General features: G+C 36.7%; 1 protein-coding gene across 2 annotated transcripts in view; it reads right to left on the bottom strand.

Annotated features, from left to right (window-relative positions):
- Positions 1-249: 249 nt before the first annotated feature.
- Positions 250-15,565, bottom strand: part of lifra (LIF receptor subunit alpha a) — a 23,970-nt gene continuing 8,654 nt past the window's right edge. Inside the window, exons 2-19 of one of the 2 annotated variants that reach the window (XM_028033076.1) lie at positions 15,084-15,232; positions 13,941-14,142; positions 13,691-13,827; positions 13,098-13,251; positions 12,665-12,934; positions 11,076-11,202; positions 8,724-8,839; positions 8,434-8,570; positions 7,406-7,562; positions 7,120-7,184; positions 6,716-6,941; positions 6,360-6,551; positions 6,088-6,189; positions 5,843-5,992; positions 5,505-5,639; positions 5,219-5,312; positions 5,002-5,068; positions 250-4,893 (exon numbers count right to left, since the gene is read on the bottom strand). In XM_028033076.1, coding sequence (XP_027888877.1) covers positions 4,213-4,893; positions 5,002-5,068; positions 5,219-5,312; positions 5,505-5,639; positions 5,843-5,992; positions 6,088-6,189; positions 6,360-6,551; positions 6,716-6,941; positions 7,120-7,184; positions 7,406-7,562; positions 8,434-8,570; positions 8,724-8,839; positions 11,076-11,202; positions 12,665-12,934; positions 13,098-13,251; positions 13,691-13,827; positions 13,941-14,046 — 2,916 coding nt within the window. In that variant the 5' untranslated portion in view covers positions 14,047-14,142; positions 15,084-15,232 and the 3' untranslated portion in view covers positions 250-4,212. The remainder of the gene's footprint in view (positions 4,894-5,001; positions 5,069-5,218; positions 5,313-5,504; positions 5,640-5,842; positions 5,993-6,087; positions 6,190-6,359; positions 6,552-6,715; positions 6,942-7,119; positions 7,185-7,405; positions 7,563-8,433; positions 8,571-8,723; positions 8,840-11,075; positions 11,203-12,664; positions 12,935-13,097; positions 13,252-13,690; positions 13,828-13,940; positions 14,143-15,083; positions 15,233-15,565) is intronic. The other variant, XM_028033075.1, reaches the window with a different exon arrangement.

The raw sequence follows: 15,565 nt of genomic DNA, 5'->3' as shown, positions 1-15,565 counted from the left end.
TGTCCCCTCAACTGGTCCAGCCTGAGACCATTCGAGGCTCAGGGAACCTTTGCAAATGTTTTGAGTTAATTAGCCAATTGGGGTGTGTCACATACATGTATTCATACATACATTGTTGCCATGGTGATATGGCAACAATGTATGCTGCCATTTCATATTAAAATTGTATACTCAACACTAATAAGTAGTAAACTCTCTGAAGAGTAATTTAGCTCACCAAGCACAGAAATGAAAACACCGACAAAGTTCCAAGTGTTCAGACAAAAAGCGATTTATTGCATTTAAACAAGAATGATAGCAATCTGTGGTATTGAGTCTTACATGTACACATTCACTCAGAAGCAATTCCTATACTATACAGGTCCTTAATAAAATATTCTGCAATATACTCTCTACATTTTACAGAAATCCAGGGGGTAGGGGGATTTGTTCAACAGATAACATTTAAGTCACGTTATCATGCAATGTGTTAGTGTTTCAAGCCAAAGATGGCAAAAAGGTAACAATTTTAGAGGTTCACAAAGCCACTGTTTTGTATTTACAGTTTATGTAGCATGCATCAAGTTCACAAAACTATTGAGCTAATATTGAGATGTTAGACAACAAGTAGACCCTGCATATCTTTTTTCCCCCAGAGATGGCAGTTTCTAGCAAACAAAAAAATATGCTTGAAAGAAAAACAATATGCACACACCAATGATGACTTTTCTGGTCACATTTACACTGGTTAAAAATTAGTTTGTGATATGATAAAGAGAAAGTTCAGCTACACAGTATTAAGTTGGTTTACAATATATTTTTTTTAGAAAAACTTCACATTTTATTACATGAAAAAAGATTTTAATTAAACTCAAATATATCTGATAAAGTATAACATTTTGTTATGACAAGGAAAGAAATCACTTACTCCCATATAAACATTTTTTCTTAAAAAAGGTGCCATTTAAATTAAATTCTGTAACAATTAATAATGACACTTTAAAGGTAATCAGCCATTTTTGCACACTCGTATGCAATCTTTTAAATCAGTTTTACAAGCTAAAGAAAAAGTTTGCAAGTGTCAAAAAAACTGGGCTGATTGCCCCTTACCAGTATCTCAAATGTAAAAACATCCTTTAATAGCGTTTCCATGTCACAGTCGTTTTCATTAAAGCTTGTTGGCTGGAGGCACTAAAGTAATTTACAACTGTCAGCCGAAAAAAATCCATTCCGACTTGGAAAAAAAAAAAGATACAATAGGGAAATCCAGAGATTTTGAGAAGTATTACCCAAAGGATAAACATTCCCTACTGATACTTTAGCAAAGCCTCACCAATGGTGCATTTTTTACTAAATGCAGACTCTTTAAAGGGCAAATATATTTTTGAGCCTAAAATCCCAAAAGCCTTGAATAGAAATCTTGATAAGCCTTCCAATTGTTCTAAGCAGATACAAACTTTTAAAATGCACTACCTGAAACTGAAAGTCTTAAAAAAAAAAAAAACACCTGAAAACATGGAGGCACTTCCATATGTATGACAACAATGTTTTCATTGATGCCATCTTGAAGCCTGTCATGTAAACAGAAAAGATTTGCTTTGCAAATAACAATAATAATAATAACAAGACAGCTATTTGAAATATCCTAATCCCACTTGTGAATGAAAAAGAATGGCCATAACATTGTCTTTTAGTGGCAGACAATTTTTGACCCAGGATTGTTTAACAATTAAACATTTTAAATTTAAGTAAAATGTCAACACAAACCTGAGGGGAAAGACCCAACTGTTCTTGTTGTGGATAAGTGAGGGAAGTTTACAGCAAGCCTATCAAGATAAATGCAGGTGTAGTTTGTGAGGGACAGACTGTTTGCTAGGAAAAGAATTGGTTTTACTAAGATTTTAGTTTTTTTGTTTTCTGCATCAGTACAAACACCTGCTAATAGCTGCAGATCAAACTAAAACACTTTTTCCAAATGTTTCCTCTATATGTCTAACCAGAAAAACTAAACTAAGCATTTTGTCTTTGTGTCTGAGCCAAATGAAGGATAGATGATTTAGTTACAGCTGCTGTGTGAGTATTTTATCTTTTCCACCTCCTTCTTGAAGTGACGTTTGCTGCCAAACAATCTGTGGGGCAATTAATTACAGGCACTATGACAGAGTGGGTAAAGTGACACATGGTGTCCAGATAATAATGTTTTGACTGCAACATAATTGCAGTGGAGTTATACCCCAACATATAAAACATGTAGAAAAAATTGAGATTTGTATAACTACTTCTTGGATTGGTAAGCATTCTGGTGTCGCAGTTATTTGGATAAATGGGAGTGATGACTGTTTTGAGCATCAGACTAATAATGCTGGAATCGCACAGATTCAAAAATTTGTCAAAAGCCGTCACTGTCGCAAATTACAAGCAGACTGGGCTCATAGCAGAAATGTAGCTGGTTTGTTAAGTTTCCAAGCTACTGCACTCAAGACAACATTTCTCACGACATTTCTGGCATCATATCAAGTCATTATATTAATATTCAAATTCATGAACTCAAGTTTGAACCTGCAAATTTAGTGTCACTATTGTCTTGAATGGTCACTTATACTGATATACACGTCTGAGTTAGTTTCCAAACTACTTTCACTTTCAATTGCCTTGTGTACACTGGTTTTTCATTCATACGTTTTTACTTTCAATTTCTGAAAATCCAAATTACACAATTACTCAGAACAAGTTTTGTTCTGACTGGTAGCTGTAGAGCTACAAGTCAGCTCCACAGCCATAAAAAAATAGAAAGTGGCTGCATGCATTTAAAAGACAATGTAACATGTAGTGTAGTTCACATAAAAAAATTTAAAATAAAAAGATTAAATAAAATTTTCTACATTAACACTCCAGTGGGATCTATAACTCCATACAGTGCATTTTGGATCAGTTGTAAATTGTATACCTGCAGAACATTTTAAATACTTCGGGGTAAGGCAGTGAAAGGTGAAATGGTGCAAATTCTTGGAAGCATAACAGCTTTGAAGACAATTTATGCACTGTACACAGAAAAGTTCATTTAATACCCATAATAATCTCAATAATGCTGAGCATAGCTTTAAAAGAAGACACTGGCCTGAAGTTAAATGTGTTCAACAAAATAAACTTCACTGAATATGGAAGACAAAACAAAATTCTCAATAGTAACAGTTTGAGTTTAGTAACAGTTTTTATAATATTTTAGCTTATTGTAGTGTATATCCGAAAGGTTCAACCCCCCACACATGTCCAGACCTCATTAGAAAGCACCACTTCTTTATGAGTGCATCTTTCAGAACAGTAATTTAAAAAAAAAAATCTATAAAAAATGGAAGCTACTTTAGTACTATTTTTTTTCTTGTTAAAGTGACTTGACATTGTCTTTCAGTAACTCATCAGTTGACAGCAGAAAAGACGACAGCTTTGCTTCTGTCAGACTGCCACAGGGCAGCAGCGGCTACAGTGTAGTAGCTTGCCACCATCAGTGTGTGAATGTAGTGTTAAGCGCTTTGGGTTCTTCTGGAGTTGATAAAGCGCTGTACAAGTACACTCCATTTAATATTTTAATTAGTTACATTTTTAGAAATGTATTAAATGTTGAGCAAAAATAAGCCTGTTGTATTGTGTTCGCAATAAACACCAGACTTTAAAAAACTGCGTATACAAGCTTTTTGTCAACTTAGAATTTATATATGGACAAATAGAACTCTAAACACTGCATTAATCACACGTTTCTAGTGTTTAAGACTTCTATTTTTTTAGTGCTCTCAGAGAAACTTATTTTTGTCCTAGTTTTTTTAGAGGACTCTAGATTTTACATAACAAAAACTAACCTGCAAATGCAAGATGATTGGCCATCACAGCATTTTGCACAAGTAAGCTTTTAAAATAATTTAACAACTTTCAGGCTTTCCAGGGGGGCATTAACCATCGTATGAGCAGAGACAACTGCAAATCTGTAGATATCTGTTGACAAAATACATTTTTTCATGTACATTTTAATGTATATCCCAGCAAAAAGAAAAGAGGGGAAAAAAACTTGTACATTTGTTGAATTTTTTTAGTAAAGTCACCTTGAACGGCATTAACTCAGTCAAGATGCAAGTTTTGAAAATGCAGTGCTACAGTGAGAGGATTCTTCCTTGCATGTAGATATGAGACAATGGTGGCAGAAACGAAAAGGGTTCACCTAACAGCCAAAATGAGATGATGTCACGGTTTTGCAGATGACAGCAGGTTGGTGAACCAGTTTGCTGCTGATGATGGTTGTTGTCTCTTTTCTTCATGTCTTTCTCTGTCAGGAAGGAGGAACTGAGTAGAAGCTACAGAGGCGGGTGAACCCAGCGAGGGGGCCGGGCTATTTTCATCTCCCTCAGTGGGAGAGTCTAAAAGCCAGGAGTTCTGGGGCTTGTAGCCTTCAGAACCAACAGCGTGAGGCTCCACAATGGGCTCAGGAGAAGCTAGGTTTCCACCCAGGGTTACAGAGTGCATCTGTGGGTGGTAACCCTCTCCTTTATTCCTGCTGCTTAAAGAGAGGCCACTGTGTGGTTGGAAGCCCTCAGAGAATCCCTGAGAGTCTGAAGGGAAGACCAAAGAGGAGTGGGATGTCTGGATACCTGTGTACGTCACATCAGTGTTGGCTGAATCTACAGAAGACGAGGATGAAACTGAGGAGTCTGGAAATCGCGGCCTAATGGGGCGCTCATCCACCACCTGGTTGTAGTAACGCAACAGCTGAGGCTCATCTGTGTCTACCGGCTCATCTCCAATTCCCTCTCCCTCATAATCCTCTTCCTCAGGAATGATAACGAGAGCGTCCTTACTAAAATCCCACTTGGGTTTTTCTATGATGTGGACCATACTGTGGGGAAACGGCTTCACGTCCAAAGGTCCCTGAAAGGCACAAATTAGAGACTACAGGGTCACTTTCACATGGATGGTGATTGGTCATTTGTAGATGTGAGTACAGAAGAGTTGGACTCCTTTAAGGTGGTACTGTACCTGTGTTCTCGACCAATCACCAGGCAGCTTGGGCTCAGGGATGTCCGGGTAGAAAGCCTTTTTTACCCTGAAACAAATAAATATCACTTGTTACATTGTGTGATATTTATGGTCATAGATTTAACAGTGTAGAACATATTAAGATACTAAGAAATGTAGATTTTCACAGTCAATACATTCTTTTCAAGAACACAAAGAACTATCCAAACATTCGTACCATCTTCTTTTCTTGTAGCAAAAGCAACTAACAGTGGTCAGTAGTAGAGTCACAATTCCCAAAGAAGTCAAAATCTCCAGAATCAGTCCATCCGCTGTTAGGAAAAAACAAAACAAAAAACCAAACACACAAAGAATAAAGATTTTCTGATGAGGGCACACATTATAATTGGACTACATCAAAGCATATTTTCAGTAAAAACAAACAAAAAAAAAACACATTTACATATGTTTATCTTATCTGAACATAAAATAAATTAGCTGAATTTTATTCGTAATTCACACACCACATTGCTTCAGCGTGATGGCAGCAGTGCCGCCTGTATCCTCGCCTGCAGATGTGTAAGCCTTCACAGTGAATTTGTAGGTGCTGGTAGAGAGATCCTTCACAGTGTACGTCCTCATTTCAGGGCTCAGATCGTCTACAAAAATGTCAGGTTGGAAAAGATGCAGAAAAGAAAAGGAAGCAACCAATATGTTATTGAGTGAAATTACCATTTTCACGCACCATCTTATTTGTTGAATTAAATGGCAAAAATAACAAGAGAAAGAGAGAAAAGAAATGTTTTATAGATTTTTCCCCTTTATGAAACACTTTACTGTGGCAGTAAACTGGTGAATTTACCAAGTAGTGTGAAATTGGAGAAGTTATTGACTCTGTAAACTTTGTAGCCTAGGAGGAAGCCTCTTCTGCCAGCCAGTGGAATCTCCTCCCAGCTAAGAACAACGTCACAGTCCTGCTGATTGATCTCCAGATTGACAGAAATAGACGGGGCTGCAGAGGTCACAGCAGACAGATGTAAATGAAGCAGAACAGTACATAAAATCACCAAAGTAGATTTCATTTTCTGGATATTGCACAATCCTTACGCAGCTCCTGAATATATCCTTGCCAGCGCCGTATTAGTACAGGGGAAACTGATGGGCTCTCATAGAGGGAAAAGTTGTATCTCACACCTGGCTGGAATTTAACTGATGACCAAAAATATATATATATATATATACATTCAATATTATACATTGTGCACCATATTATACAATAAAATCTGAAATATTTTACCCTAAATTTACAGCAAACAAAAAAAAAAAATCTTAACGGCATTTAAATTTGACTTAGAAGAGTCATTCATAAGTCTGAATACCGATAGAATCTTTAATGGATACATGAGTGCTTCCAGCGTCCAGTCTGATCCAGTCCACAGCGCAGTCTGACGTGCACACAGCTTCACACCACTCAACCAAATAACCGCCTGTACTGTTGTCACTGTGCTGCCAGCTCAAAGGGAAACCACTGCTGGTATAAATGGTCTGAGCCAAAGGAGCGCACTTGTCATCTGAAAATGAGAAGTATAGCTTTTAGTAAAGCAGTAGACATCTCTTCTTTTCCTGTATGTGGTATTGATCCTTTGTTTTCACGGTCCACAAAACACAAGCTTATTAAAACACACAGGCATGTTTGGTGAAACATCCAACAAATTCACCCTCTCTCCACACATACCTATTAAACCTAACATTATGCTGGAAGGTTGAGACATCCCCTTTACATTGTTTGCCTTCACTGATGCAATGGCTTTCTTATCAGCAGTGATTGAAGCCCAATCCGTGAGGTTCAAAGAGTTATCTTTTGGAGATAAATTATTGGTTTGGTTTTCATTTTCTTCAAGGTTCCAGAGAGTAACTTCGTATCCTGTGAGCACACCGTGGCTCTGCCATCGCGTCAGAGGCTAAAAAAAAACGAGAACAAAATGAAGAAAGATTATTTTCATGTTGAAGTCTGAAAATAAGAAACTTCTTTATGTGAAAGAAAACTATTGTAGAGAGTCGGGGTAATGCTTGTTACCTAGATGTAAATGCTGCATATTCTAACAAGAAAAAAGAAAGATTTTGAAGAAAAGACATCACCTTCCACATAACTCGCACAGAGTTGTCTCTGTTCACAAACATCCACACATCGGGGGCTTCAGGAACTAAACACAGAAGAAGAAAAAAGGTAAATAATTACACTATACCTGAAACTGAAATTTCTGCCAAAAACAAATGAATGGAACAGAACCCTGTAATAATAACAATAATGGTCTTTATGTCTTTATAAAGACCATTAAATAAATACATAAACTACAATCAAACCAGGTGCCTTCCCTTACGATAACATTCATTCACAAACACCAATGAAAATTAAAACTCTTACCATATGATTTGGTTGTGAAGTGAAATTCTTTGCTCCAGTTGCCCCACTTTAAAAAGTGATTCAGGGATCCACAGTGGACTCGAACTCTGTATTTGGTGTTAGGGTGGAGGTGAGGCAGGAAAACAGAATGGAGACCCACACCTGAGAAATTTCTAAGCTACAGAAAATACAAAAAAAAAATAAGATGATCAAAACTACATTTTATTACTCAAGAAAAATAATTTTAATGAGGTTTCCTATTTATGAACTTAAGCTAGCTCAGAACCCTACCATCTTGCCCACTGCCACTCAAGTGCACCAAGATAACATTAACCATAAATATTTTTGCAATGAGCATTTCAGGGAAAATCAATAGTTCAAATCGTACTGATGCTTTGGCAGGAAAACATTAAACACTTCCAATTGTTTTGAACGATTTAGAGATAAAAGTAATGTTGGGCATGCAAATCCACTTTATGAGTGATGAGTATTTATTCAGATTTTGCATTTAGTGGACGCAGACTCCATGCCTAGATGACTGGCATCAGACCATTTATGGTTTAGAGAGGAAGGAAAGAATAAGTCAAGTCAAGTATATTTGTACAGCACATTTCAGCAAAAAGGCATTCCAAAGTGCTTTCATCATAAAAACATCACAAAGCCACCAAATATGGTCTCATACAAATGGCATCAAGCTGTTTGTGCAATAAGATTTAAAATTAATAAAGATCTGTTTGAGAATTTCTAGTGCACTACATGGGGTTTCCCTCCCACGTTTTTCATTACAATAATTGTGGTCCCTGATAAAGACTGAATATATGCAAAATATTTTTCCACAACAATGAAGCTGGTAGGATAATATTTTGATTTAAAAGTTTTAAAATATTAAATATTAAATATATTTTAAAACGAAGAACAAAATTATTGATGCAACTAAATGTAATTTAAAACTTAATAGAGGAAATCTGGACATATTTCAGGGTTTAAACCCTAAAAAATTAGATTTTCAAGTTTTGGATTTAAAAATAAAACTTTTAAAAATAACTTACCAATATATTGTGGCTGGCCAGTTGTACCTGGCAGAGAAGAGCCAGGGTGGAATAGCTACTGTATGGCCAATGCCACTTCACAGTGGCATTCCAGGCATCGTCAGTGGCATTCAGCTTATCTGGTGCTACTGGCACCACTGTGGGCAACAGTGAAACAATACATGAGCTGATGAGTAGCAAATGTTTTTATGAAAAATACAGATTCTGTCTTCATCAATCTTATTGCGGGAACTAGATCAACGAAAGTGTATACTAGACGCACTGGTGAAGAGTAAGGTCGGGTCACCTACCTCTGTGAAGAAGTTCAGCTGAGTAAGTCAGACTGTACTGGCCAAGGGGATTAACTGCCAAGAGAGTCCAGTTACCGTCCCACTCAGGCAGCACACACTTCCCGTCAGGACAGTCCCTACAGAGATAATGATGCAACAATAACAGTATTTGATTAAAAGCAGATCAGACAAGTTTCCTATAGATTTTTAAAAATCCATTATTTCACCAGACTTTTAGAAATCTTTTGTAACATTCACAAAACAATTTATTTGGGATTTACTTTTTTGGCATCTAAACCAACTTGTACACCATTTCAAAATTCATAACACTTAAACTTATGAGACCTGGGCGGGATTCTCATTTTAGTTTGCTTGCAAATATTCATTAGCAAAATAGCAGACAGAATGCTTTGTTTACACGTCTAAACCAAATGTGGTTTAAGATCCAGAGGTTCCAGATTAAAACACTGATCTGGTCCATGGGCCAAAAATGTAATGAAATAATCTTTTTGTTTTTGGGGTGTTGTTTTTGTTTTTTTAAAGCACTGTGTATTTATCTACAGGTTCTCCATAAGCAGTTCAGAAAGCAAAATAAGCAAAGACTTAAGCAGCAATGTGGTAGATCAAAAATAAAGGACGTTTTGGCCATCTTTCAAAAGATTTCTGCAAAATGTCTGGATGAGAGCCAACCCACCATTAGTCAGACATAAGTTGTTACTTAGCCTAAGTGCTTTATAGTTTTTATCTCTCTTTTTCTGTTGTTTCTCTCTAGAGAAAAATATTTTTTGGAGAACATTCAACTATTAACAGCTCAGAATTACTGTATTATCTCAGACGGTAAGTGACAGAATAAAAAAAAAAACACTGCCTGGAAATCATCATTAATGACTTATTGACATATTTTTTATTTTTTCTCTGAAGAGTTTTTGCGGCGCTAGTGGCTCGTATTTTTTGTGACAGTAGGCAGACAGGAAAGAGGGCGAGGAGAGGGGGGAAGACATGCGGTAAAGGTCGTCGGGACAGAGAGCTGAACCCGTGACGTCCGCGTCGAGGACTAAGGCCTCCAAATGTGGGGCGTGCTAACCCCCTGCACCACCACAGCACGCCCCGACTTACTGACATATTGATGTATCAATCAGTCAGCATTAATGCCTTTTGCAAAAAACTGATGCTAGAGTCTAAATTGTTTTGCTCTTTAAGCTGTTTTCGATGTTGATTCCATGGAGAAAATTACAGAAAAGACGACAGATGGTTTCTGTAATGTTTATTATTGTCACTTTTCTTGCCCCTGCGTAAGAATAATGGAGACGACACGGGAGCTAAGTTGAATCCTCTCGTTCACTCAACTCCATCTTAGAACAACAGTGCCAAAAAGGTCCAAACACGCAAATCTATAAACCTTTACATCCTGTAGTCTGGGTGTGAGCAGAGCACTCTAGTGGTCCACCGGACCCTCAAAATGAATACTACATATTGTGACAAAATAATAAATCTGCTCATATCCAATAGAACTGGATGACTTTCCCATTTTAGAAATGTAACCCTTAAAGTAAAAACACAGATTACACATTTCTGCATGTGATTTTTAGTTAGATTTATAGATTGCTCAATACATTTATTTATTACGTTCACAATCGGACTGTTTTTTATTTTACTTTTTATTGTGTTCTCAGTAGCCCTTTTTTTTATGCAAGTGCAGATAAGAATGCATCTGAATAAGAAAATCTTCGAGCTAAAGAATGTCTCTCAACAGATTATGTCAAGTTAAAACCCTGAATTATGCCTAAAAATTATAACTATCCTGTTTCTGACAGACAGGCAGCTGCAGAGCTCTTAATGGCTGCTATCTGTGAACTGATAAGTAATCTGTAAATTGATGTTTAATCTTTTCCAAATCAGTAGCTGGTAAATGTTCACCCATTTAAATCCTTACTTGCTGACATTAGACTTTATTTTTCTTCTATACATTTCAAACAAATGCTGATTTTTCATCTTGATTTTTTTAATCCACCTTCGCAAACACTCATTCTAAGAAAATAAAAATTCCTTCTTTTAAGTACAATTATAACCATTACTCTATAAAGGGGTTAATATCTCATCCTTCAGATTGTTTTGTAGATTATGATCGATTGTGTGATTCACATATTTATGTAATTTAAGCATAGGCTGCTTTATAAAGGCTGAAGCAATGCTCTCCAAATTATTCTTGCCACGTTGTTCAGGAATTATGTGGAATTTTGCCACTGGTTAAGTTTCCATTTGGTAAATGGTGAAAGTTTCGTCCTCTAAGTTTGTGCAGCTGTGCTATGCAGTAGTTTATGGCCAAGTGGAAATCTTTTTGCAAGTATTTACTTTGCTAGGTTGACTACGTACCTCTTATTTATGGAGTAGCTTGTTTTCCTCTTGCCATACAGGTTGGTGACTCGTCCTCCATCCCAGTAACACACAGCTGAGGTCAAGTCATTAGTTATGCACTCAAAGTTGGTGGGTAGAGGTGGATCTGGAAATGGGACAGCATTAACAATGGAGATGCTGTATTACAACCATCATAACCATTATTATTATGCAAGCATCATTAGGACCACGGTAAAGGTTTCTTATAAAAACAAAATCAGACAGATATATGAAATCTCCATAAATACTGGGGGTTCTATTAAAGGCGCATAAAAAGAAATCCATGAAATCAATTGTTTTTGTTGCAGTGACACACTCACATTAAAAAGAACATTTAGAGAAAAAAATTTTCGTAGGCGTTTCCAGATTTATGAAGATTAACACTGATCTACTTTTATTGGATAGCATCATGGATGTGCGATATGGCATACGATTCATATGGTGGCAGTAACAATAAACATTTCATTACATGTTTTTGGTATAAAATTTGAAATGAGTAAAACAAAAAAATCACATACTAATAGAGTGAAATGCATGCATGTACAATATGTGTACATTGTTTAGGTCTTTTTTGTGGATGCTATTTGTATATGTTTGCAAATGTTTTGTTTTATGCTGCTGGCCATTATTCCCAGGTCTCCCTTAAAATGAGATTCTTAATGTCTGCACCAATGTCCTGCTTTTTTTCCCAGTTTTGACTGGAACTTGTAGTCAGCTACATTGATTGGCATTGCTGGTATTAAAGCACATGCTTTGTTTTAAGGTAGTAAAAGCTTGCATTTCATCCACCTCACACATTTGCAGATTACGTTTTTCTGCTAGTGGTCTGACTGTTCAACCTTCCCACAGTCTTAAGAGATGGGGTCGCACTAACCTGGCCTGTGCTTTTACGAGTTTTTTTATTTGCGTGTGATTTCAAGAACTGACAAGTTGACGGGAACAACTCCATCTCCACCCAGCCGACGGTGACATCGCTGCGCTGAGCGTCGCACCAGAACCATGGGAGGTTAAAACCAAACCAGGAAATTGACGTTTTTGATCCTGTCTTTTCAACGACCTTTACCCACTCTCAGCTTCACACTTGCTCTATGTTTTAATGCCAGTCAATTACGTCGCCAACAAGCATTACCATAATTAGATAGTAGAATACATATCTCTGTCTATTGTTTATGCCATGTACTGTACATAGTGCACGTTCTGTTTTTTCCATTTTTTAGAGTAGATAAGAGAAATGGTCCTGTGTCTCATGTCATATTTATATATTCAGTCCAAGAAAATAGGATTTCTTGCCACTTAGTAAATCAAATTACAGTTTAGACTGTTTTTAATTTTTAAGTGTGAGATTATGCCCTTGCAGAAAACGATTCATTTTTAGGACTCTTTACAAGTTGTGTCATTGAGTGTGAACAGCTACGTATCCCACAACTTTCCACCAAAGATGGACAGGTTTAACAAACTATAGCATAAATTTAAGATCCACTTCCCATCATGCTCAAAGCTTCCAAATAATCCCATTTTCGAACTATTTATGCAATAAGATTAATCAACCATTCACCCACACAACTTACATCCGACAAAGATGACTGATCCATTCAGCTTGTTCTTTAAACGACACAAAACATTTGTTCCAGTTGGTCCAGATAAGTTCTGGTTAACAGCGGTGGTGGCATAACTTCGTCGACTCAAACGTTTCACGTTCATTTCTATCGAGCCGTAGAGAAAGTCTCTAAACTCGTTTCCCTCCTCCACAATACAACAGAAAGTTGTGTTGCCCCCTACAGGCACGACTTTGTCTTGAGGATACACCTGTTGAACGCTGTTGCTCGGGAGATCCCTTCCTGCAAAGAAGAAGAGATGAAGAAATGACAATAACGGATTAGGACAAAAGACAGGATTGAGTTGTTGCCACATTTATGGTAAAACTAAACAACCAGATAAGAAAGCAGTCTAAAGGTTCTCCAATGAGAAATTATATTTGAGAAAAATACATTTCCAACTGACCTTTCAGGATCTGAGGTTCACTCCATTCACTTTTTGTTATTCCATCTCTTGAGCGGATTTTGACTGATAATGATGTGCACTCCAGAGGTTCAACAGAAGTCCAGGTCCATTGGTGCCGACCACCATCCTGGTTCATTACTGCTGGGACTGTGTTCTACAAAAAACACAGAAAGCAGAGTGAATGAGACGACATCCTGGAAATGGTGTGTGATTCCAGGCAATTGTTGCAGCTCAAGCTGAAATTTAAGCAAATGTTTAAATATTGCTCATGCGTTCTAAAAAAAAATTCCATATAAAGATTTCCTATTTTTCTAAACTGAAAATTTCAGGATATTTTCCTGTAGTTTGTACACAAGTTGAGACAGTTAGACACAAATATAATTAAATGCTTAGATTTTATACTCAACAATGACAAAGTTAGGTTCTAATTCATCAAGGAAATAAAAATAAGTTCTGTGTATTTTATGTAGCTTTTGTTTTGTCAAGTTCATTTACATCTAGACTTCTTGACTAGAAGTCTACAAATAATCGATTATGTTTAAGTTTAAAAAATAGGTTTTGGTTCATGAATTTGAAGAAAGAAATATCCTTACATAAAAGACAGTTTCGTTGAATTCGGTTCTCAAAATGATAAGGTCAAAGGTCGTGGCCTCTCCTCCAAACCAGGAAATAGTTAGTTGTTGACTGAAAAAGTTGGCTGAAAGGCTCACTTGCTGAGGTACAGTTAGGACTAGGAAAGAAAAATAAAATAAAACATAATTAAAACAAGTATTTCCTGTTTTTTTTCTGAAGAAAGACACATTAACAAGAACTTAGAAGCTCTAAATAGAGACTTGCACTTACCAATTTTAGCTTGACTGTTTAGAGCTGAGATGCCAAGCAGAACAAAGGCGACCCAGACAGGGCCACAGTTAGGCTTTGAGGTGAGGATGTTGAGTAAGCGCGGCATAATTGTTCACAGTCTGTTGATGTTGATGTGTTGTCCTTTGCACTATGGTGACAACAAGCTAAACATCCTCAGAGGGAAGGGAGAGACGGAAGCGATCTGTAGGAGAGGAAAACAGCAGCGAGACAGTGTTAATGCAATCCTGAGATAATGAAAATGTTACCCAAAGAGTACATAATTATAAAAAGATGGTGAGAAAGTTTATTTTTTTAGATTTATTTTTAAATTTGAAAAAAGTGCCATGTTGTTTTTGATTACAGCCAAGAGATGTGGGCTCCATTTGCAAACAGGTTGTTTTTACTCAGGGCATCTGAGTAAAGGAGAAAAATACAAATGCATGCCAGACTGATCAGATCTTCATTTGCTAAGAATTTTAATACCGTGTGTCCGTTTCTTTTCACTGCATAAATTTGCATTTTGCATTGGCGTATTGCAGTAAAAAGAAATAAACTCTAGTTTTCTGTTTGCAAACAGGAAAAACATGAATAGTGTAAAAAGTAAATAAATACTTTTGCCAGGCACTGTTGAAGTCGTCATCATTTAAAACGTAAAGTGGTGGAAGAGGCAGAATTAATAGTTTTAACAAGCAAAAGCAGTACTCAGATAACCTGATTAAAAAGAATATTCAGTACAGACCAAAAGTTTGGACACACCTTTTAATTCGATGAGTTTCCTTTATTTTCATGACTATTGACAATGTAGATTCACACTGAAGGCATCAAAACTATGAATAACACATATAATAACACAAATATGCACTAAACAAAAAAGTGTAAAACAACTGAAAATACCCCTTATATTCTAGTTTCTTCAAAGTAGCAACCTTTTGCTGTGATTACTGCTTTGCACACACTCTGCATTTTCTTGATGAGCTTCAAGAGGTCGTCACCTGAAATGGTTTTCACTTCATAGGTGTGCCCTGTCAGGTTAATAAGTGGGATTTCTTGCCTTATAAATAGTCATGAAAATTAAGAAAACCCATTGAATTAGAAAGGTGTGTCCAAACGTTTGGTCTGTACTGTATATATAAAAAGCGTCACTTCTGTTCCTAAGAAATGTTCTTGCGTATGCAGGTTACACAGGTTTGTTTCCTCTTAGGTTTAATTTAGGGAGTAGGCTGCAGTCTATTCAACCGCTTTCCATTCCCTGCAAAGCTCCGCCTGGATGTATGCCAAACCCCCACGCTGGTCTGCCAGGAAAAGGTTTAAATCAGACATGGAAAAAAAAAAAGAAAAGAAAACACACCGACAGTTCGAGAAAATGATGAAACACACAAGCCTAAGAATACCATTTAAAATGTTTCAAAAATTCCTCTTTTTTATAGAAAACAATGGAAGGAGTAGTTGAAAACAAAATTTGTTGTTTAAAGGGAGTGCTGCAATGCATAAATGCAAGGCTATTGGACTTCCTTTCTTTGTCCATGTAGTCTTTTGACCAATGGGAAGCTATTTGTTTACCGACTGTACATGTTGAGACCTTTGCACTTGAGGTTTACTGAAAAATCACCTGCAAAGCCAACCTC

This window comes from Xiphophorus couchianus, chromosome 12, assembly GCF_001444195.1.
Source record: "Xiphophorus couchianus chromosome 12, X_couchianus-1.0, whole genome shotgun sequence".
NCBI lineage: Eukaryota > Metazoa > Chordata > Actinopteri > Cyprinodontiformes > Poeciliidae > Xiphophorus > Xiphophorus couchianus.
The sequence above is the reverse complement of the archived record's forward strand: the minus strand, read 5'-3'. Positions and strand labels throughout refer to the sequence as shown.